A 25,088-nucleotide genomic window follows, 5' to 3' on the forward strand; every position below is an offset into this window, starting at 1 on the left:
TTACTCTAAGCTTGGCGCTTCCAACACAGCAATCAGTTAGGTATGTTGGTTTTGTACAGGCACTTTTCATCAGTAACAGTACAGACACAGTAAAGTACCTTGCCAATACTAACAACCAGGTTTACCATTTAGCAGCTCACACAGGGTGCCAACAGCTTTAACATTTTGCTTCAGCTGTTGCAAATTACCACATTTGTATTTTTAAAAAGCTACAGGGACTAAACTTCTATCTAACCACACTGGGTCACTGCATGGACTATTGGAATAAGACCAAAGGCTGACAATACAGTTGTGAAAATGCTCTGAAGTGAGTAAAAGCATGTAATTGTTATGGGGGCTTGTGGTTTTTCTTTGTCTGCTAGTTGTCTATTTAATTTTATTTTATTGTATTTTTTTTTAGTTATGTTATTTTATTTTATTTTACGGGGTGGTTTTTGAGAGGCTAATAGGGAAAATGCTACTGTAAAAGGATTTCTTCCTCACACATAAATCAGTACTATGACTCAAGACTCCTAAATTGATACGGGATTACAGCAAATAAAAAAAAAATAGTGGCAGTTTTAACTAACTGCACTATTAATATGAAGCTCGAACCCACACATTACTCCCTTGATACAGGCCTAGTCCGCTGAACTCTCCTTGCCAATGTCAGCCCTGTCATCATCATTGTACTAATACATCACATAGTTGTAAGACCTACCTTTCTTTGCTCATTTTCAATCATTCAGCAAAAAAAGAGCAGAGAAGCAGCATGCATGGACAGCCAGCTATAAAAGCTCACGTCTTCCCTCTCTTTCATAGCTGAACGTATGACAAAATTTGCTAGTGAGACACCACCACTGAGGAAATGTTTACTCAGCAGTTAATGCCATTGAATCTCGCCCGCTCTCAGTTTTGAAGGGAATTCCTGCAGTCACCTCTGGTCTCATACATTTATTTTAGTCTTTGATGCCTCTTTCTTAATTTTCATCATAGTAGAGCAGCTATTATATTTGTGCTAGCAACTGCTGCCTTTAACCATCAGTTCAGGAATAAGACTAACAGTCTAGCAAGATGCTATTGATAAACACTATGCATTTACTTAATGTAAAAAATGCCCAACATTATTACTTTTACTCATGCAGATGTACCCGCATCTCCCCAACTTCAAACTAGAGATCATCAAACCAATTTCATGTCACAGTCAAATTATCGCTGTTTCTCACACCATCTGGGAACACTCCAACCCACCCGCAATCCTTCTGGAAGCCAGCTGGATTCAGCTACTAACAAAATACACACATATTAATTTAGCAAAATGTTTTACTTAAAAGATTAAAAACAGGTTTCTGTTATCAATTCCTTTACAGTAAATACACAGATCAGCCTTACCACTGTATCTAAAGTGTAAAGATACATTCGAATACAAGAAATAAATATGTTTATGACTTGGATACAATAATAGAAACTTAAAAAAAATCACTAAGAAAGAATCAGGACAAATGGAATGACTTAAGTGTGCAGCAGCAGTCAATTCATATGCATGCATGGAACATGAAACCTAATAGAAAAAAATCGTAAGAACAGAATACTGAAAAGCAAAAGTTAAAGTTAGGCATTTAGATATTAACACCATCAGAAAACAGTTTAAAAGTACTGCAATGAAGTATCTGAAATAAAAGCTTCCTGTTGGTGTATTTTCAGTGTTGCACTGACAGTAGCATTTAAACAGGCAACACAGAATTGCAGCTTTCACAAAAATAACCGTTTCAATTCACAGGCATAGAAGCCAAAAGGACAAGAAAGCGTAAACTCTTAACATTCTGAGAGATTCTCACTTCTTTATATGAAACTCCAATTGTTTCTATAAAAGCCTGAACTAGCTCAGAAGAGAAAAGTAGTTACTGTTTTTCTTTAGCCCTACATATTCCAAAATTATAATCTATTGTTCTCAGCCTGTAAAGCTGGAAAAAATACTCCCCGGCCCTTGTCCTCACTCATTTCTTTTCATGTTCAAGTGTTTAAATCTATTTAATATCTGTTGAAATAGAAGTTTCTCCTTATGCTTACTATTTTCTTCCTTTTTTTTTTACCTCTTCTGCTTTTGCCATATCTTCTCTGTGGTGAATGGCCCACATCATTACGCATTATTCAAGAGGTGAATGTGCTACTGATGTGTACAGTGGGACAGCAGTATTTTCTGTTTTGTTGTTTAATATTTCTTAATATTTTTTTTAATAGTTCTGCTAACCAATAATATTTTCATGAAAATACTTATTTTAATTCCAAGACTGTTTTACTATGGTAACATAGCTAGAACAAAACCCATCATCAAACCAGCAACTAAACCAACGCAATGTCCTACAAAGAATTTGTCATAGAATCATAGAATGGCTTGAGTTGGAAGTTGGAAGGGATCCTAAAGATCATCCAGATCCACCCCCCTGCCATGGGCAGGGGCATCTTCCACTACACCAGGCTGCTCAAGGCCCCGTTCAACCTGGCTTTGAACACAGCCAGGGATGGGGCAGACACAGCTTCTCTGGGCCCCTTGTGCCACTGCCTCACCACCCTCATAGTGAAGAACTTCTTCCTAATATCTAATCTAAATCTACCCTCTTTCAGTGTAAAGCCATTGCACCTTGTCCTACCAGTACATGAACTTGTAAAATGTCCCTCTCCATCTTCCTTGTAGGCCCCTTTAGGTACTGGAAGGCTGCTAAAGTTGATGAACTGTAATCACTGAGAAATTATAACTGACTATAGACATGATCTAGAACGTTAAGGAGACCATCATCCTTTAATCTTTAGTAGAAGACTTAGTTTTTCCAACCACCTGCATTTTGATCTGAAAGTACCTCAAACAAAATTCAACAGCTGAAATGACTGGTGCTGACTTGTAGTATTTTACAACCTTCTGTCAAATAGGAATACATGATTTGCAGCGTAAGCCTCAATCCCACCTAATATTTGCACATCACAGTAAAAGCAGCTGTTCTGATATATCCTAAGATATTTCATTAAAAAAAATTCATTAAAAAAGTGCTAAAGACAGAATAGGCTTCTTTCAATAGAAAGAAAAAGAAAAAAACAAAGAAAACTCCCCAAAAACCCAAACACTTCCCTACCCCGCCAAAAAAAAACAAACCAAACCAGAGTAGTTTAAGGGTGACAGCAACTTCAGCACCTTAGTAAGCAAGATTAAGGAATAATACTGAATTAGAATCAAGTGAATTAGGTTTAATTACTGAAATAGAGGAAATTTTTAAATGGAAATGCTGAGGCATGCGTTGCCATAGGTATTGAAAAAAAAATCCACATGCATTATCTTTTTATAATAAATTCTGTCTGCCTTCAGGTGCCCCTCATCACCCCATTCCCTCTTTTTTTTCTTTTTTTTTTTCTTTTTTTACTGGGCAAAATAAGAACAAGGCAGAATAGAAATTTTATTGAAAAATGAGACCATGACATGAGCTGAGGCAATTGGGAAGAGATGTGTTAGAAACATTTTCAACACAGCAAGTAAAAAAAAAAAAAAAAAAGGCTTGTGAGAGAGAGAGAGATGGGAAAAAAATATCTCAGAAGAAGGGAAAAAGGTAAATTTATTGCCATTTCTCAGGCTCATGAAATAAGACACCAGAATGAAAAGAGAGCTGTTCTTCCCCTTGAATGTACTCCTATTGTTTTGCTTAAATCTGGCCCTCAATGTTTTCTACTCTCAGGAGAGGCCCCCTCACAGGAACCACACCATGTTGTCAACAGTTACATTAATCTCTCTGACAGTTTTTAGGAAAGGAGTTTGAACTCAGATACTACTCTTGGAAAAAAAAAACCCAACCTATGCAAAAAACATCTAGTGGTTAAGGTTGCTGGCACAAATTCAGCTGTCCAGTCTTCACTGTACTTAGTTTCTGGCATATCATAAAGGGTACCAATCCTGCTCTTTGCCGAACAGGCAAGAGAGTACAAATAGCAAGTTTCATCTTCCACTCACACCTAATGTTTCTGCAGAAAAGACTGGGTGAAACTGTGTCTGGAGAATAATATTCCTGATGGATCACAGAGAAATGTTAGGATGTAGGGAGTCCTCTTTCCTCCATTAAAAACTCTCAAGCCATATAATGGCTTTCTCTCACTACAAATCTCAATTTGCAGTTAAGGAAATACTGGGATAATTGGGAGAGTGCCTAATGCTAGTTGTAAATAGTGACTTTCACAAAATTTTTCCAGCTGTCTGTTCAAGACTGTAGAGCATTTTTACATTGCATAAGATGACAGAGTCAAATGGTTTATCTTTTTTAAAGATGTGAAGGCAGTGAATACATTTAGCTAGAACATAACAAACGTATGGTAAACTAAACTGAAGTGAAAACAAATAGAGCAGATGGCTAAGTGTCTATCCAGGGATATGCTTACCCATTCCAAATGTCAAATGTTTTCAAGCTCAGTTTCTGTGAATGCTATGGTAACAGGTATTCTGTAAGGAGTGCTTCTGGTCAGACACAGGAGAAGGTATTTCCTTAACAATGTATTTAATGCCATAAACTTTGATTATGTAGACTGACAGATTCTGTCTCTGTAAGAACTGCCATATCAAATCTAAGAACAAGATCATATATTTATTCTGATATTTAGAGGGAGGAAACCCCTGCATTTTCTTTCTTTAATAACACAAATGAATAACTCAGGTAGGAACAGAGGAATCTATTTCTGAGATAAACCATTTTCATGTTCAAAAATAAGTTATTTTTGTTGTTGCTTCAACATGCAACACTGCACGCATGGGCAAAATGAAACTGGTCAGACCTTGTAAACATTCATCAGAAAAAAATATCTTTACTAAAACTGGAGACAGGGCTGTCCCCACAGTTTGCTCATGGCTCACAGCGCGCATTGTAAGAATGCTGGAACACCAAGATCTCACAAATCCCGTAAAATTAAGAAACTGGAGAGGTAAATCTACACTTTATAATGGTCACCTATATTACCACATATTCTCCATATGCAGCTGTTTGGATCAGGTATCAAATGTCTGTATGGAAAATTTGGAAAAAAAAAACAACTCTTCAGGTTTAGTGTGTAACGAAAGCTTGTCTTGATGAGCTTCCTTCAAGTAAATGGAAAATTCCTGTCTTGCGAAGTCCATCAGATCCACATGTGACAAAATAAGAGATGAAAAGGACTAATATTCACCTAGGCAGACGCTGCAGGGCTTGACTTCATTCATCCTTATTGGTCAAGATATTTTTCCTACCTTGCTGTGTTTACTTTCTGGTGATCTGTTAACAAGTCTTCATCCTCGTCCTTGAAACAAAGTTGTACTTCATGACTTTGGTAGAGAAAAGGGAGGAAACTTTTTTTTTTAGCTAGAAGCTCATTTTTATGTGCACTACATTCTTGCTAAAATGGAAATCCAACAGTGTCATTTTTACATGAAAACGTAATTTCATGATAGTGCTATTTCATATTATACACTGATCTTTGGTACCGTGCAGTGTTTCTTCGGGGTTGAGTGAACTAGCATTTCTTTCCAGTCCTGCTTCTGTGATATTAAATGATAAAAATTATTTAAGATATTAACACTTTAAAAATGCCTCTTCTTTTTTTTTTTTTTTTTTCCCCATTAGGAAGCATTACAAACAAAGAATATCCGTGTCCAAAACTACTATATTACTTCACACAGATATAACATGATATGAAGTGAGGCTGTCTATTCATTATCCATACATTTCCTATGTCATAAAAGTAGATGTATCCATAAATGTTTAATTACGAATTTTAAATTCCTGAAAAAAAGGCTACAATTCAAATTAATCCACCTCCCTCCCATGAAACTTCCCCTCACTATAACTCACGCAAAGCCAACCTAAAAGGTCATCATTTTTGGAACTTCTCCTGGACATCCAGGAAAAGCTCTCTTGACAGGGAGAGTTATGGTATGATAAGAACAAGAACTAGTTTTTCTCAAAGCATCTGCCAGGGTTAAATATTTGCTTGTGTCTACAGTAACTGCGCACACAGTGCTGAAAATTACAACTCTCCATATAAGTATAGAATGCAACGCTTGTGGAACATTGCATTTTCTGTAACATATTGTAAAAGCTGATGGAAATTAAAATTGCTGCTGGAATATTACATGGCTAACAAATCATGATGTGTATTAGAGTCTCTAATGCATATGTATATCCTGTTTTCTAATGCATAGCCAGCTGTCACAGAATCACTCGGAGAAAGAGCTGGAGGGTCAGCTGATCCCAAAACTACCTACTGGTTACCACTGTGTTTAGCTCAAATACAATAGGAGGAATAATTTGCATACATTTATTCCATTTAGATTTTCAAGAGGTTCTTTAGAGATTGTATTTGTTCATACCTGCTCTATTTTAATTTTAAAAGGTCATATGCAATACTGAGAGACAGCCAGTACAAAAGTGATTCACATCATCTCTGAACTCAGAATCATATTTAGCTTAATCATCAAGAACACATAACAGTGTTTCATCCTTTATGGTGACTGACAAGAAAAAATTATCTCTTCAAAAGAATGCCAATACATTTCTTAAAAACTAAATTGCAAAGCACATTTCATATCCTTTCAGTGTTTTATGTCATGAGTTCCATCCCACACAGCAGAAGGAGGTTCACCTAGAACTGAATATACCATTTGGTGAAATTATAGCCACCTGTGAAGGTGCTAATGACACCCAAGGAACCAATGACACCCAAGGCCCAAGGAACACTGACACCTACAAAGCTGGGTAGCACAAAGAATTATCCAGGGAGAGGGAGGCCAAAACATCTCCCTGATGTAACTGAGGTCTAAAAAGTACTGGGAGAGTAAGGGAGAGAAAAAGAATGCTTTGATCTGAATAATTACGAAAGGTGGATCTGAGCTCAATGAGAAAATACAGGTCTGATGCATCAGACTGTTCTCTGGAATAAATCCTGCAGATGGAAGATGGCATTAAAGAATACATTTCTACTAGGCTGATATGGAGTAGCTGACAGTTTCATGGGCCTTATCGTGTTGAGCTGGGCTATCCAAGGGATAACGAAAGTTCACACAGCTGGAGGGCAAGGCTGGAATCTGATATGGCAGTGGTTTATATGAAACTAAAATTAATCAGAAACTCATCAGCACTTAAAATTCACTTATCCCAGGGAAACATATAACACCACTTAGATAGCATAACCAATTTGCTTCAAAGCTGATAATGGCTAGGAAGTTATGGAGGAAATCTTGAACTTCAAGTTTAGAAAACTTTCTTTCAATCTAACCATTTCTTCAGAGGCTTTGCACACACTGTCCAAATCCAAGTTCATAGGTTAATTTGGGAAGCAAGATCTCTCTTTACTAACAGCCCAAAGATGACAAACCACCATTTTCATCATAGCATGGTATTATCATAAACAGATCAGACGAAAAAACTTCAGCCACCCTACCCTCAAGAACCAATCATAGCATATCAAGAGGAAATTTTTCAGTAATTTAAGACCAGATTTTGGTTGACATTTAATGAATTTAGAAAGCTCATTTGATGAGAAGGTATTTGGCTGCCTATAGATTTCATTGAGCTATGTCCAGATCCCAGTAAAATAATGAAAATTATGAAACAAATAACTGTACATTTGTTTAGAATGAAAATTTAGTTCTTTCCACTAGAAGGATATCTTTGCTATTCAAAGGTCAAAAGACAGAAGATAGAAGAATAGAAGACAGAAGAATTTTATCACCACAAGGAACAATCTACATATACTTGCACACAGGTCACAGAATAGGATTATATATTAAATTATCTAAACTTGGGTGTGAAAAAAGAACAAAAAAAAAATTAGTAAGTTTACTTGGTTTTACAGCTGTTCATTAAGGCATTCAAATACATTTTACACAACTTCTAGACATACAGTTTGTCATCAGCAATTACAGACGGATGGATAGCTGCTGAAATGCAGATCCAATAGGACACAACTCCATGCCACAAGGTATTCTGAAAATGTCTCCTAAAAACTCTGGAGGATGCTGGAGTGGTAGAACAAGAAAATATGCATGCTACCTTCCAGATGTCAGTTCCAAGTACCCATTCAAATATCACAAAATTTCAGTAAATGCTACCTTTCTAGGACAAGACAGCATATCAATTCCTTTTCACAATAGCCAAGCATTAGTTACTTGAAGCAAAAAATTTTTACTCCAGTCCAACAGCTTGTTTTTTTTACCCTGCTTATAGACCAGACACTCGTTAACCTCTCAGATCTCTGGAGAGTTGTGGTTTAAGGGAACCCAGGAGGAAAAGACAAATTTGGAAAGCCATTTATCCATCTCACTAGAATTGAGACATTATGGTTTTCATTCTTCCCCCACTCCCCAAAATACCAAATTTCCATCATCAGAGCTCTCTGAATAAACGAACATTTTGTTACTGGACTCAGGAAGAAAGAAACCACATGCCTGTTAGGGACAGAGTGAGGAGGAGTGGAGGATGTGCTTGGGAGCGTGTTTATTTGACTGGATTGCAGACGGTCAACCGAAGAACATGCAGATCATATATTTTTAAGCATTTCATACTGTCTTATTATTAATTCCAGCCAAAACCACCAAGACCAAAATTATCTGAAATTGGTGCTTGTGTGTCCTGACCCCAAAGCCAACAATGGTTCCATAAAAAAAAATTTAAAAATCCATGTTCCTCTCAGGTTTAAATTTATTTTTTTTTTTATTGATTAGAAGGCAGAGTGCCCTTTAGAGTTGATGGAGAAGACAGGGCTCCATAACTAACAAACTGAAATGTGGTCCTGGCTAAATTTGACTTCCAGGAAACTAAAACATTGCAGAGAGGGAGGCCGTAAGCAGAGGGCTCTTCTACAGGAAGGAGTTTTTATAGAACCTGTCACTTGTCATTAAACACTCCATATTTTACCTTAGCCTGATATTTTCATTAGAGCATACAGACCTTTTTCATCTGCGAATGAAAGCATTCCCTTCAGCCTTGTTTTGAATATGGGGAAAGACTCTCTAAAACTGAGCCCACCCAAACAGGACAATTAGATTCACAAAAGCAGGAAAGCCACTAGGCAAAAACAAATATTAATACTATGGTAGCTGACATATTTCAATGTTGACTATCACATTACACTTCAATCTTAAATTCTTACATGCATTTAATAATGTCTATTTTTAATCTCAGAAATACTTGCATATAAATTATATAGAAAATAAGAGACACCAGTGCATAATAAAACACAAGCAAAGAAGAACAAAGTATACTGCTGTATATGTATCACTAATTGCAAAACCTGAATGTAAAAAGGTAAATATAATAAAATTATACACTTTGACATCTTTGTACCTAATTTTAGTTTCCCTATTAGACCACCAGCCTACAACAAAGTAAAACTGGAGAAAAAGAGTAAAATAGCAAGCAACCTGGCTTCCTCAAAAGAGACAATTGGTTAGCTGTTTCTTGTTCTAGGGATAAGTTGGTTACATTGAAATAAAAAAAGGCAAAATATTTAGAGTAAAATTATGCTAACTATGGAATTCACAGTTTTATATCTATGATCTTCCTATAGCTAAAACACTTCATGAGTAAAGAATTGGACAGGACATTGCAAGAACAGATACATATTCTTAAAGAACTCTGATACAAAGCAGCACCAACTTTTGCCACCTAATTTCTGAGCAAAAGATGCCTCACTGCTGCCACCAAAGCTGTACAACCTCTCTGGATTATCAGAAACTGGTGTTAAATAGTTTTAATGGGATTTGAAGTAATCTGTAACCAAAGTACCACGGTCTGTCCACTGCTACGCGCAATTGTACAAACACATTACATAACTTACAGCTTTTTACAAAATAAAACCAACAATAAATCAAAAACCAAACCCAGCAATTTTTAGTATGCACATAGGAGCTGAGAGAAATCAGATTTCAGGCTTTTTTAAACGCATTCCATTTGTCTCAAAAAAAGAAAAGTGAAAAGGAGAAGAATAACTGTGGGGAAAAAAGCCCAACATGAAAGCCGTATCTTTTAAAATTTGAAAGTGCTACATAAACCCCAAGAATATGGTCTTGTGGAACAGTGTCATTTGCTTAATACACCATGCACATAATTGCAAGGCAAATGTGAAGTATCACTTACTTTCTCAAACTTCAGATACAGATTTATTCAAACACAGATTAGAAATCTAACCAAATATTGTATTAGGGTCTTTTAAAAACATTTAACTAATACCAGGAGGATTGTGCTATTTAAACTTAATCTCCCACATAACAAGAGCCTGTGGATTGCCGTAGCGTTACGTCACAAAACCCATTAGCAGATGTAGAAATCCCGCATCCCCGCCTTTTATAAAAGTCTGTAGTTATGAAATCATTTTCATACACTTGGAACTCAACTGTATCAGTGCTCTGAATGTAAAGAACTGGAATTGAGGGGGAAAACCACAAAATGGTGCATGTGAGAGCATTCCATATGGACACATGTTTCTGTGGTTCTTTCAAAAGATCTTACAGAGTTGAAACCATCCCCCTGGAATTCCATAGAACAGAGTAAAGAAGTATCTGTTTAAATTAAGCAGGGGATTTATCTTTGCTAGTGAACTATTAGGATTTATTCTGTGTCTTCACCATAGATGTATTAAGAAATGTAGCTGGTAACAAGAAACAGGATTTAACCTAGGATAACAAAGCAAAATACCTAAGAAAAGGGTTTCTCCCTGAAGATTTTAAAAATATTTTTAAAAGAGGGCACAGGTAGATTACTGTTTCCATGCTTTTTTTCACTCACCAAAAAGAAAGTTATTTTTTTAAATTAAAGAAATCACAGGCAAAATATCTACAATCTCCTCAATTAGCATCATGGTATTTTTGCTTTACTTCATGGCAGTAGTTCAACATTTCTATGACAGCACTTGAAAACTTACCGTTTGATAAACCATCTACATATCAACATATAGCACAATGAGAAATACCTGACTTGCTTTTATACCAGTGACTTTCATGTACCTGGGCAGATCTGAGGTAACCAGCTAATCCTGTGAGGCAGCAGGACATGATCATTTCAGAAATAAAGCAAACTGTCTAGCAAGCATACCAAGAACTCATGAGGCAAAGTAGCGTTTCACTGTCAGAGAAGTATGAGTAAACACCCAAAGTGTAGTTCTCCAGTTACCCCATAATAATTCCAAATTATTGTAAGAGTACTTACTTGCTTATCTTTCATTTACTGAAGGCATCGATATAAGGTAAAACCAGATGGGAAAATACACAAAACAGCTAAAGAAAAAGGCTGTTAGAAGAGCAGTGAAGAAAGAAAAGCCACACCAATCTGAATACTGGAAAGATAAAATTAGTTCAATGCACTTCATAAGAAAGTAGGCAAGCAAAACTATTTCCCTTTTTATGAAAATGGAGTAAGCTATGAAGATGATAGAGGCTTCTTTCTTTGAAATGCTCTGGGACAGATGTGTGTTCTTAAAGAATCAGTACAAATTTCTCAGATAACAGCTGTGAAAATGGATCAGAAGGTGCAGCAGAAAGCAAGGTAGTTAAGCCTGGCTGAATGACCGTATTGCTTTAATTCAATACCCATGTTACCTGAAGCTGTTGGGAGCTGTCATTAAGATTATCCTCTCGTCTCCTGGCCTCCTCCAGCATCTGTGCACTCTTCTTTTTCTCCACTTGCTCTTTGTGCTTCAGATTTGCTACTTTCTTATTTTGATCTTTAACTTGCCTGTAAAAGAGAAGAGCACTCTTGAGCATGGTGCAGAGCATGCTTCCCCGATCAGCCCTAGCACTGGGCAACTGGACTGGGGAAGAGTGGAACTCTCAAGTACGTCACTTCATTTCCAGAAGGTCAACAACACCAAACTCATTCTTGAGCATTACCCTCAACTGTTAATTCAGCCAAAAGAATGCTTTGTTTTGCTCATTACTATTAACCTAAATGTGAAAATTTCTGAAACAAACCCCTTCATTATTATTATTTTCAAAAGGTGCACCTGCCCTCTTGTGACTATGTAACAGAAATCTTCACTTTGTTCATACACACACATACCTATAAAAAACACAGACATGTAAGAGCCTATTTTGGTTTGAGTACCACTATACCTAATGTAAGGAAAACAGGAGGATCAAAAGAAAAACCTAGTGAAACATGACTTGACTATAGAGGACTACCTACAAGACCTAGGCAACCTGTTTCCAAAAGTAAAACTTTTTTTTTTTCAACCACAAGTTCTACTTGTTTACTAGATATTTTGAAGGATTTCCTCTCCTTTCTTTTTACAGAAACAAGAAAGAGCAAGTAAGAACAAACTATTTCAGAAAGCGTGCATAATTTCCTTTTCACTTGCATCTATGAATTATTTTTGATGATCCTGGCAACTACCACTGCCTGCAGACAGGGTTTGGCCTTTCTGGGCATTAAGACACATGGAGTATTGAAACTAATTACAGACCCTTTAATCTCGGCCTCCTGACCGCAGAAAACTGAAGTCTAAACTTTTAGTCCAATCAAAACAAAATAGACTAGCTTTGCTTCCTCAGCCCTTTTCTCCATAATTATATCTGGAGTTCTGATTTTGGAATAAAAGACAGATTCTTTCATTGCAAGATTTCCCCAAAACATCATGCAAGTAGTAGAGACAGCTCTTTAATTTACTGTTTAGAAAGCAGAATGATATACTAGCTTCATATCTGGTATGTTATCCACATTGAGAAGGAAGAATGTTTCTTCTGTATTTCAGAAATACGTTAAGAACAGATCACAAACAACTCTGATTGCTTCAGTATTTTCTCCCAAACTCATAACAAAACTATGATCAAGAACACATCTCTTTATAATATATATGTTCAAATTATGTGGCACATGGCTAGTCAGTGCTTTGAGTTCTCCCCCAAAAAAAAAAAAAAAATAGTAGGTTCAACACTAAGCTCTGCTTTTTGCAATGTAAGCCAACTGGAGCTGGGAAAAACTGCAATGGTAGCAAATTTTCATTGGTGCTAAACAAATTTCTATTAGTGTGAGAAAGTGCTGATGGCCTCCAAAGACCAAGGAAAAAAAAAAAGGAAAGTCCTTTTCTGATGATGTTAAAAAATTACTGGCATACTTAACTACCTTGTCCAACGGTTACAGCTGATTTGAGTCAGGATGCTTTTTAAACACATCCAGTATAATTGTTAAGTTATTCTAACCCAGTGCTGCACACTGGCAATGGGCGCATTGCCCAGTTTGAAAGGGGACTTGTTCAGTGATTAAACAACTTATTGGAAATATTATGTTGGCACCAACTCAGCTTGTACAATAAACGGTTCTATCTGTCCAACAAAATAAACATAGAAAGTACGGCTAAGTCAATGCAGAAATGAAATTGTGTTAGCCCTACACATTCAACTCCATATGAGAATTCTTATTCAACTCCTGAATTAAGATTAGTGGAATTAATTATTTTTTAAAAACTTGTAAACCTAGATTCACCTGTTGGGGAAACTGGTTAGTGTTACCGTAATCACTGGTTAGATAAGAGACAACAATATTAATAAAGTCACAAGCTTCATCAAAATAAATATGAAGTAGATAACTTCCACAGGGTACCTAATGTTTTCAAACAAAATACTTATTTCAAGGAAAGGAGTAATTATAAGGATAAACAGTAATGACAACCACCTTCTCATGTCTGAACCAAAATTACTGCAGTTCTAATATATTAGGTAGATATTTTGAGATAAGCTGAAGTTTTCCTAAACAGTTTAAAAGATGGAAATTACATAGTGCTTGCAATACTCAGATCAATCCTCATAACTGTCATACTGTTTGGAAACTTGAATTCATAGAATCACAGAATAGGTTCAGTTGGAAGGGTCCTTAAAGATCACCCAGTTCCAACCCCCCTGCCATGGGCAAGGACACCTTTCACTATACCAGGTCGAGCAAAGCCCCATCCAACCTGGCCTTGAATCAAGTGCAAGGATACAACTATCACTCTATACCTCTGTTGTCAAAAAGCAACAAAAGTTGGGCAACAAACTTTTCAAATAATACAGCTATCTATGTCATTACCTAAAATTTCCCCAACTGTTTAACTACATAGACTGTGAAGGTCACATGAAACTTGCAATCTATAAATCTAAAAGGCTTACAGTCATTTGATGCATAAACACACATCTCGTCTTATCTCAATGCCCATGGTACCAAATGACAATTCTCACTTCTATAATACTTATAATTACATAAGAGGTTTTGCGTATATAAGCCCATAGCTCTTGTACATTTGCACTATGGAAGTTCTGTGAAACTGTGAAGAATCGATACTGTGATTCTGTAAAGAATTCTCCTTTTCCTCTGTCAGATGACTTTCAGTCTTCAAAGCTGAAGTCAGAAAATCATGTTCTTATATATGCAAACAATATTTAAAAGTATTTAAATATGCACACACATATTTTTAATGTCAACAGACCTCAGAAGCTTCATTAACAGAATCACCCAATTCACTGCTCAGTAAGACATTTCTGTTGCTATTCTGAACACCGAAATACTTCTGATGATTGTTATAGAACTATTTCATCTTCATGCCACTACTGAACAATGTGCATAATTGGACAATAAAATGAACTGAAATAATAAAATAGAACACAATTAGTATGTTTCTTAAGTGAGCACACTACAACTGGTACATCCTATGAGGAAACAGTCAATAGGAAAATAAAGATACTTCATATGTACACAAGGCAGCTAATCAGGACTGCAGAAAGAAACAAAGCCCTGAAATTCCTTCAGTTTGAGAGATTCATTTTGTAAACTCAATGTTCTTTTAACTCTTCTGGATATAATTACACACATATACAGAATATAGCCCTTTCAAAGGGATAGTAAAGTTGTAAAGAAACCCTTCATCTGTAATAGTATTTTTATTAGAACTCAAACTGCACACGATTAAAGACAGCAAAAAGAAAAGGAATTAATTACGCAAAAGCGTAGAGATTTATGAGTGTTTTCTAGAAAGCATTAGTGCTAGCATGTAGAGCAACTGAGTAAACACCAATTTGCAATGTGTACATGGAGTTCTCATCATGACCACAGGAATTTCTGAGAGATACAGGCCTTTAAATATAACTGTAAGTACATACTCTTACTGAAACATCTTTTCAAAATGGGACTACAGAAAGAATGGTGGTGATCCTAATAAGAATTGGAGAACCAGTTCATGTTCAGTGAGATGGAGCTTTAAAAGAAGGATATCACTGGAACCAACAGAAACAATAACAAAACTAAGAAAAGCAAAACTACCTCATCTCAGATGACGTTTACTCTCAGTCACCCTCAAATCAAATAATAAAAAAGACACATAAAAAAGAAGAAAAAATCTAACAAGAGTGTTTAAGTACTGTTAAAATGGAATACATTACAGGAAAGGAAGCAAAATCAAAATCAGGCTTCCGATTTAAAAAAATAAAACCCAAACTCTTTCAACTAAAAACAAGCCAAGATTTTCCAAATTAATCATTTCCCATCCTTTGATTTTGGGTGCCCAATTTAAGCCATATGCCTGCTGAAAAAGATCAGTATCCAGGTTTCTTAATCTGGACACTGAAAATAATTATTAAGTTCTATGACTTTTTCTTTTTTAATGAAACAAAGCTGTATCATTTAAAATAAGCCACAGCTTTCCAATTCTCTGTGAAATTCTTGAATTTCCAATGATGAAGTATAGCTAAGCACCACGGGGAATGAATTAAAATCACAATAAGCAATAAAAACTTTCAAATGAGAAGACTTCATGTTGTAAAATAATTTTAAAACAGTAAGACAAATATAAGCAATAGAAAACCAGTGGACCATCAAGCATTCCTGAAAAGTGGAAAGTCATATTGTTACCTGTGAGTCCTTCGGAAGAGTTTTCTTCCCTAATATAAATACAAAATGTATATGCACATACTATATTTCACCTCATGAATACACACCCTAGGGAAAAAAAATATACAGATCCTGTGCACAGCTACAGAAACAGCCTGTTTTATTCATCTGACTTAGGTACTCAGAAAATATTTCCATGTGTCAGTCAGCCATGTCAGAAAGATTGTTTAGCTCAAGCCTTCGTTGACGTAGCATTACCACCACCCACAGGACAGTTCTCTGTTGCTGCAGCTACTAATCCTAATGCAGATGAACTTCATTTGCTTTAAAGCACACTTTGCTCCTCAACATGAGTTAAACTGATGTAACAGTCAACATTACTGAAAAAACCTGACAGAAAACTGTATGCAATGAAGTAATATATTATTTAGTTTAAAATTGCCAACGTGCCTTGTATTATGAAAAATTAGATTCTGCAGTGTATAATACAGAATCACAGACTATCTCAAGTTGGAAGGGACCCATATGGATCATCGAGTCCAACTCTCTGCTCCTCGCAGGCCTTTCTAAACCTAAACTGCATGAGAGAGTGCTGCCCAGATGTTCCTTGAGCCCTGGTGCCATGACCACTTCCCTGGGGAGTTTGTTCTGGTGACTGACCATCCTTTAGTGAAGAACTTTTTCCTAATACCCAGCCTGAACTCCCCCTGATGAAGCTTCCATTTCCTTGTGTCCTATTGCTGGTCACCAAAGGAAGGAGATCAGCACCTCCTCCTTGGTGCCCTCCTTGAAGAAGTTGATATAATCGCATAAGACCTCAAAGCACTTTGTAGTCCTAAGAGATGCAGTAAAGTACATTCATTCACTTGTGGAATGAAATGGAGCAGCCATCTGGCAGACAATGACACTAACACCAATTTTGGTCAGAGGGCAAAACACACTGCAATGGGAAAACACTCTGGAAAGAAATGCTGGAAGGCAGGAAACAATGAGCTGAGTTGTCCACACCTTCACTAGCAGTCTTGTTCATTAATGATTAGATGAGTGAGAAAAAAGAAAAGCTTTTACTGAAAAAAAAAAATCAACAAGATCAACGCAACAGGATGTTAGTGATCTGAGTTGGGCTGATATAAAACTCACAACTTACTACATTACCCCTGCCATTTCCTTCATCACTTCTTTCTTTTTAAGGTCTGCCCCATCAAATATTTTAGCTGACCATATCCTTAACCTTGACTTGCTCACTTAAAAGATCATAAACACAGTGACATAGATGAATTATTGGGTTTGTCTGGTTGCTGTTGGGGTGTGGGTTTTTTTTGTTTTGGTGGGTTTTTTTTTTTTGTAGTTTTGTTACACAAAGAAAACCATTTACATTCTGGGGAGCATAACAGAAGAAAGCCAAGGAGAAACTCTTCCCAAAAATGCTACCTTGTTTTGAGAAAAAGAAAACCCCCTTTTCGGAAAGGTTTTGCTTTAGCTTTTTGTTGTTTAGAACACACTTCACCTTATCAGTGGTTGACAACCAAACCACAGAGGATAATGGCAGCATTTGGAAAGCCTAATTGCTTAACCTCAAAAAAAAGAAAGTGATGAAAGGAAGCTAAATAAGCGATGAAGGGAACAGGACTGACCACATCAGACAGTCCTATCACCACCACTGGCTGGCTGATTGACAGTCAAAGTTGGCAAAGATTAAACAAGTTCCCTATCTTATACATTGAAAAATTAGGACCAGGGGAGCTACTGCTGAAGTTCTACATAGTATGGGTGAATTTTTTTTTTTAGAACAGTAAGCATTAGGTGGGCCTCTTCCTTTGCTTTGTTGGGCTGTACTGAGCAATCCCAGCTTCTTAAGTAGCTTGACACTATTCTTCCACATTATAACAAGGTCAAAGAATGGTGCACTAAATTCCTAAGTTAAAGGAACAATAATTTTATTAACCTTTTCAAACAGCTTGGTTTATTACCTCTGTTGCACATTGCATCCAAGCTAGAAGGTGGATATATACATACTTTCAATGAGTTGCTTTTGTTCAGATGCACAGCTGGCAAACTCCAGCACTTAGTTATTTCTGCTTGTGTGCCTCTCCTACGATCTCTCATCATTTTGTTACACTGTTCCTCACTGTTTTGTGCCATTTATATGACAAGGTAACATAGCCAATGAAAATATTAACAGCCCTGAAAACTTAACTGGTATGCTGTATGTGAGTCAAGTTGTCCCACAGTGGCTTTAAGAGATGGGGAGTGTGAACTTCATTTCCTGAAGCTAGGAAACTTTGATTTTTAAAAACAAAGTGTGTGTTCAGATCAGCACTGGAGGGGGCAAGGGACGAAGACTAGAAAGGCTATGGGAAATCAGCCTGCCCCAGATTTTCAGAACAAGAGCCTAATTCAGTGTCTGAATTAAAGGTGTGGAAGTCAAAGACAAGAAGCAGATCTTGACTCTACACTGGTCATTGTCTTTCTCAGTGTTAGGAATTATGACGATGATATCAGTGCACACTTCATGATGCAGACAGCACATTAGGCCGCACCTCTCACTCTACCTAAAAATCATCACGGTAATGTTCCAGAAACAGATGATGGGAAAATACAGGAAAGGGAAGCACATGGCATTTAAACCTAGAAACTTAATAAAAACGTAACCCAAACTCTCCTATCATTTGAAAACACCTCAGAAGGAAACCCCATCACTGGACCCATTAGCAATACATTGTGCAGATATGCATATCAGAAGTAGTGAGGCGGCACAAGTTATTAACGCTACATGGCATGTTTCATGAGAGGATTTTAGCACGTCCTAACTGGAAACAGCTACCAGCCTACACTACAGATAACTGCACAAATGAACTATCTTTAAATGTAATTTCTTTAGGAGTAATTAAAGGCCTTAAAACTCAGGTCCAAGATTCTCTGAGGTAAAATGTGTCAACTGTCAAATAGAGTTAGCTCCCACATTTGGCCATACAATGTGTAATTATAGGTTAATACAAATTTTTTTCAAGTTTTTCTCCTCTTGTATTAATCTCTCTGTTTCAGTCTAACAGAAGACCAAGAAATATAATCAAAACTACACACACTAAACCTGGATCCAGGTAACATTTCACAGGTACCTCCCCTGTGAAATGTCATTTCTCAGCAATCAGGAGGGAACTCACATTTATGGAAACAATTTTCCTCATGACAGAGTGAAATGCTGCAGCATCAAGTCAATGAATTTAGAGAAAGCTACATGATAAATACATTAACAGAAAAAACCTAACTAAGGATGAGTAACACATGTCCAAAATGCATGCTCTAAGCACTATTAAACTAATCTAATTCAGGGAAAACACCCATTTTTTCCTACAGTCCCTTGATTGAACAAACCCAGAATCAACTAGGCTACTCTCCAGTTATGAGGCAAGTAGCCCAATTACATACAGTTAATGGTGAAGTCAAGCGCTGCTGTCTTAGTATTCTCAAAAAAAATAAAAAGAAAAAAAATAGGAAGAAAAATGTGCTGGCTAAAATGTAACTGGCTAAAATTGAGGGATTAACGGCAGAGATTAACAGACGTGTCTTCATTTTAGTGCAAGAGCTCCATAACAAATTAAGAGAACCGAAGGTTCACTTCCAGACAGGGCCAGATACAACTTACTAAAACCAAGACACTCTGAAAAACTTCAGGTAAACATCTATAGCATCTCATGTTTCCACTAACCTGTAATTCCTGTTTTGTAGATTTAATCCACTACATCTACCCCTTTACTGTTCAGCTATAAAAACCCTAAGAAAACTAATGTGCAGCTTGCCAACTATTTAAATTCTCAGCATCTCTTTACTAGGAAGCACGTTTTGTAATGAAAATAATGGATACATTACCATAATTTCAGAGTGGATGCAAAATTTGAAATCAGGCTTCAGAGATTAAATATAAAATTATTTATACGTCAAATTCCATAATTATTTTTGAAAGCTGATGGCAATTGAACTAGAAATCTTTAGCCTGAAAACCTTGCAACCACTCGTTTTTATTGAAGCTAAGAGCTTTAAAAAAACACACTCAAGCCAAATTCTGAAATAAATATGTGAGATAATGATATAGGTGTTGCTTTGTTCAGAAAAATATTAATGCTTTAAGGACCTTAATAAAAGCATTCAGTAGCTCAACAAATAAGTTTTATCAACCATTTTCTGTTGTATTTTTTCTTCTGCTTTGTTAATTGAGCAAACAGATGCAAAGCCAAAAATGACAGTTATAAAATGGCTGATTAGGCCTCAGTGTGGATACTTTCTCCCTGCAACACACTGGATTAGTTGAATTTGGCCCTAACAGTGTGGCAAGAAGTCCCAAAGGTGCTGTTCTTTATCCCTTCAACTCCAGTGCACAAGCCAACCACCCTGTGAACAGATCACACACAGCCAGTCACCCTCTGCTCCGGAGACCTGCACCACTTGGCTGAAAAAAGTATTTTCTAAACAGCAATAAAATCTTCCTTATGAATGGAATTTTATTGAGGTTTCAGAGGTTTTTTTTTGTGATCTGAGATCACACATGTCTGTCTTAACTGCAGTCTCACTAGCCAGAAAAGAAAACAAATCATAATACAGCAGTTGTTTTCTTTCGTATGGGTATGAGATCTTTTCATTCCTTCTAGAATAATACCTGATACAATCAATAATTAAAGAAAAATTGAATACAAGTCAGCCATTGAAACAAAATAAAAAAATGTAAGAAGAAAAAAAAAAGCAAAGCATTTAAGAACTATGCTAGAGTAGCTTATGTTTATTTTACAGTATACACTGAACAAGCTATCCAGAGAGAAAAGTTCTCTTCCAAAAATGTCCATAAATTTGGGATAACAGTTGAATATTATCCTGTCATTTTGAAATAGCGTATGTTAAAGAATCAAGATATGCCTTATACTTTTAAGCTGACAGCTACTGAAAACAGTCTTCAGCAAAAGGTATTAAACTGAGCATTTGCCAAGGCCAAAAAAAGAAAGCACAGTGAATGTACCAACTCAGTGGAAGAGGATTTCTGATAGAAAAGATGTGAGGGCAGTGATCCTAGCAGGACCATTCTGAAAAAAATGTAAACCAGACCAAAAGCCTGATGATGTTGCTGAAACACCCAAATAAAAAGCTCATCTCCAAAAACCAACATTGTTTTCAAGAAGAACATTTCAAACAGGTTCTGTCTACAGATGTGAATGGAAAAGGTTCTACCCTGTTAGCTATAAAGAAGTTGTAACAAATCTGATTCAAAAGTGGCCATTCCCAGAAACTATACTGGGAAAAGTATGTAAAAGGATAAGGTTGATTGAAGATAATGTTACCACACTCATCAAACCACACCTTGCTACAGCATCTTCATTATCATGAGAATGTGAGATAGGAAGTATACAGCTTTATTTTGGTATCCACAAATGCACACTACAGTGTCTCACAGAATAGCACGTTTGGCATATTTCTTTGGTGTGCTTAGCCAACAGATTTATTAAGAGGTATCTTCTATGAAATACATTCTGTTTCAGTTTCAGAGGCACTGAGGAAATCTTTGGTTCTGATCAGGTTACGTTACAGTACTGCGGGATGGCAGCAATCTAGTTTGGGCAGAATCTGAACTGCAGCTATTATAAGATTTTCTTTCCTTTTTTTTTTTTTTTTTGCCTCAGCAGATGTTTATTTTGATGAGGATAAACTTAAACTTGATAATGAAAATGGTTCTGAGTTTGGGGATCTTTACAGACACAGAAAAGAAGTAATTTTAAGGAAAATTTAATGCATTCAACAAGAGTGTGATGTACCTGTAGAAGTAAGGTTGGGAAGCTTAACTGAAACAGAAGATGCTATCAGAAGCCTGACAACATAATTCAGGACAAAAATCAGAATAAATTTGGAATAGCATGTACTTACCCCTTCTATTTAACATTAACCAGCACAGCAATACTTTAAAATGATCTTCCAAATGTTCAGCTTTTCATTCATACTACGAGGTTTTTACCCCAGTACAATAATGTTTGAAGCTTTAAGCATACAGAAAAACAAAGCAGCCTCCTTCAACTTCATTTCAGCTGTCATTTGTTCATGTGATCCAAGCATACTCAAAAAGAACATGCATGGAAATAAGCAGTCGAAGGCTACAAACTGTCAAAAACTATGTGACATGCCCCATCTTTTTGAGCAAGGACATCTGCATATTCCATACTAAAATGTGAAATCTGTGCTGAAAGCAAGAGATAAGAGAAAGGGAAGAAGAGACGTTGTAAATTAAGTAGTAAAAACCAGCAGTTAATTGCATCTCACTGATACCCTTCATATAATGCCACTGCATGGTCTCTACAAGAAGTATGCTTAAAACTTTCACTGTAGGGAACTGTACCTTGGAAGATTTGATCATGAAAAATTTCCTTTAAGAAGAAATTACATAAGATGTTGCAGTTATTACATGACCGTTGCTCTCAAATGCACCAGAAAAATCTACTTTATCTCACATTCTGGGTCAGGGGCCACTTTTGCAGTGCCTAATAAAGTTTTTACCAGTAACTTCATTCAATGCTCTCTCCTGATTGTTTCATATAGTAATGATGAAAAAGGAAAAAAAGGCCTCTTTTCAGAGATACAGAGATAGCTGCATGGCTAAGATTCTTTACCCTTATGTATACTTGTAGGGTAAAGTTGCATTATGGCAACTCTCTTTCAGTTCCCAGCATGTGGGACTTCATCAAACGTAGCATGAACAACTCAAGACATTGAAAAAGCACAGGGAAGCTTGCAGACAATCGGTATTGCTGGTGTTCAGAAGGGAAACAACCTGGTCAGTGCTATTACTGCCAGTGGGACTGCTAAAGCTAAAAGCTGGACTGCTGCTGAAAGTGAAGGAAGACAACATATGCTTTCCAGAGCTGCCATCTGGTGAGCTACAGTAAATCCATGACTTAGAGCTAAGTCACAAATTTACATGCTAGAAGGGAGCTGTGCAAAACAGGAAAGTAGGAACTAGCAGGAAAGCAGCCTCTATTTTCTGCACCTGTAGCAATCTTCTATCAAGGCTGGCACTGAGCATGCCCTGTTGGCAGCTGTAATTTCTAGGACCAGATGAGGCTCTTTTTGTTTATCTACAGAGAGTATTTTGCAACTCAAGTTTCCAACTCCTTCTCACTCTTGTTTTTTTTTTTTAAAAAAGGGAACAGATTACTTGTAATGATAAAGTTCATTCCAGAATGCTCAAAAGAAAGGTGCTGGAACTGCATCACTCCAACCCAGCTGTCACCCCAAAACTACCATTATGCTTGATCCCAATTTCTATGAAATCTGTTCAGTATTTTAAATAGATACATAATAAAGTTCCATATAAAGACACTTTAAGTCAAACTGAGTATGTTGGGTCACTAAGGATAAGAGACACTTCACGCCTTAGAGCTAGGAGTTAATTAGCCAATTCTGAAAAGAAAGTGACAAACTGGAAACATTTCCTTCTCCAAGGAAGAAAAAAAAGAAAAAAAAGTTTTAATTAATTTCATCAAGAAGAATGGCCTAGCAGCCAGATAAGAAGGGAATGAAATAAGTTTCTGAGAGCATGATTAAAGCTGTCTGAATTACCTGGGGTGCTTCAAGAAGACTGGCTTGAAAAGCTGACATATTCCAGCATGAAAGGGATCCTCTATTTGCAAATGAAGAACATGTTACACAGAAAGAGGGAATACTTGACTGGAGGTACCTTGTCAGGACAATGAAATGGAAGAGAGCCATAGGAGAGAAAGGAAAAGAGGGGGAAAAAAGAGCTTACCAATTTAATCTTAGTCTAAGAATGTTAACTATGTATTTATCTTGCAATATCTAATAGCTGGCTTTGGATGTTATGGATAAGTAATTTTATTTTCATTCCATAGTAATAGTGATTTCAAATTAACTGAGTGATAACAACAGAAGTATGTACTGAATCTATAAACCAAATGACTGCAATACCTATGATTACCTAGAATATTTTTTCATCCAAAAGAAGAGAAATTATTTGCAAAGATGCACAGGCTAGTTAGGAAAGCTGGTTTCACAGGAACTGGGATGACTGCAGGGTGGTGAGGCACTGGAACAGGTTGCCCAAGAAATGGTAAATGCTCCATCCCTGCCAGTGTTCAGTGTAAGGCTGGACAGAGCCTTGGGCAACACGGTGTAGTGTGAGGTGTCCCTGCCCATGGCAGGAGGGTTGCAACTAGATGATCTGAAGGGCCTTTCCAACCCAAAGTATTCATTTTATGATCCTATGAAAAATACTAGCTATTGACCAGTGGTAATAAGAAATGCTCTCAATTGATGAGTGAAGTACTGAAAGGCACATCTGAAACACAAGAGTTCAATGCCCTCATCTAAAGCAGTGAAGTCACCTTGTGCACATGTCAAAAATGGAACTTGATCTTCACAAGTAACACAAGAACTAAAGGTAACATCTCAATTTGGTCACAGACTAAACACAGGAGAAGTAACTTAGACAGCTGGAAGTCTCACAGCAGAAAAATGAAGCTGAGAGTCAACTATGCTCTATTCTATTTGCCCACAAGCTGAGCAAGATAAAGGATGTGACAAAGAGGGATGCGAATAATGGAAAATGGTTCTTTCAAACTGAATGACAAGTGCAGTGGACCACCCCATCATATTTTTCTTGCTGCTTTCATTTTCTTTTTCAAGATCAATATTATGCAGCAAATTCTTACAAAAAAAACAAACAGAATTTGTGGAGTTTGTCCTAGAATACACATTCATTTACCACAGTAACTTAGAATCATGGTTGGAATCATGGAATTTTGGTTGGAGGGATCAATGAAGGTCACCTGCTCCAACCCCTGCTCAAAACAATGCCAAATTAGAGCAGGTTGCTCATAGCTTTGTTCAGACAAGTTTTGAATATCTTCATGAAGACTCCTCAGCCTCTCTGAGCATCTTTTTCAGTATCTGACTCCATCACTGTGAACTTTTTTTGCTGATTACTTCACTGGAACTTTGACTGGAACATGTTGCAACTTGTGTCTGTTGCCTCTCAACCTTTTTCCTGAACACATCTAAGAAGAGTTGCTCTGTCTTCTATGTTCCTATTAGACAGCTGAGGGACCACAGTATGATCTCCCATGAGGCTCCTCTTCCTGGTCCTGAACATAATCAGTTCTCTCTGCCCCTCCTTCCCTGTTATGTTCTGTAGCACCTAATCATCTCGCTTGCCTGCCTGCCTGACTCACCCCACTATCTCAAAGTTTCTTGTATCTGGAAGCC

General features: G+C 36.8%; 1 protein-coding gene across 3 annotated transcripts in view; it reads right to left on the reverse strand.

Annotated features, from left to right (window-relative positions):
* The window catches only part of ERC1 (ELKS/RAB6-interacting/CAST family member 1), a 295,399-nt gene that overhangs the window by 130,344 nt on the left and 139,967 nt on the right, over window positions 1–25,088 (reverse strand). For all 3 annotated transcript variants that reach the window (XM_061444782.1, XM_061444783.1, XM_061444784.1), the window contains one exon: window positions 11,576–11,711. In XM_061444782.1, the coding sequence (XP_061300766.1) occupies window positions 11,576–11,711 (136 nt within the window). The remainder of the gene's footprint in view (window positions 1–11,575; window positions 11,712–25,088) is intronic.

This window comes from Pezoporus flaviventris, unplaced genomic scaffold (genome assembly GCF_033815535.1).
Source record: "Pezoporus flaviventris isolate CSIRO_AGI_PZ_B2104156 unplaced genomic scaffold, CSIRO_AGI_Pfla_v1 ptg000002l, whole genome shotgun sequence".
Classification (NCBI taxonomy): domain Eukaryota; kingdom Metazoa; phylum Chordata; class Aves; order Psittaciformes; family Psittacidae; genus Pezoporus; species Pezoporus flaviventris.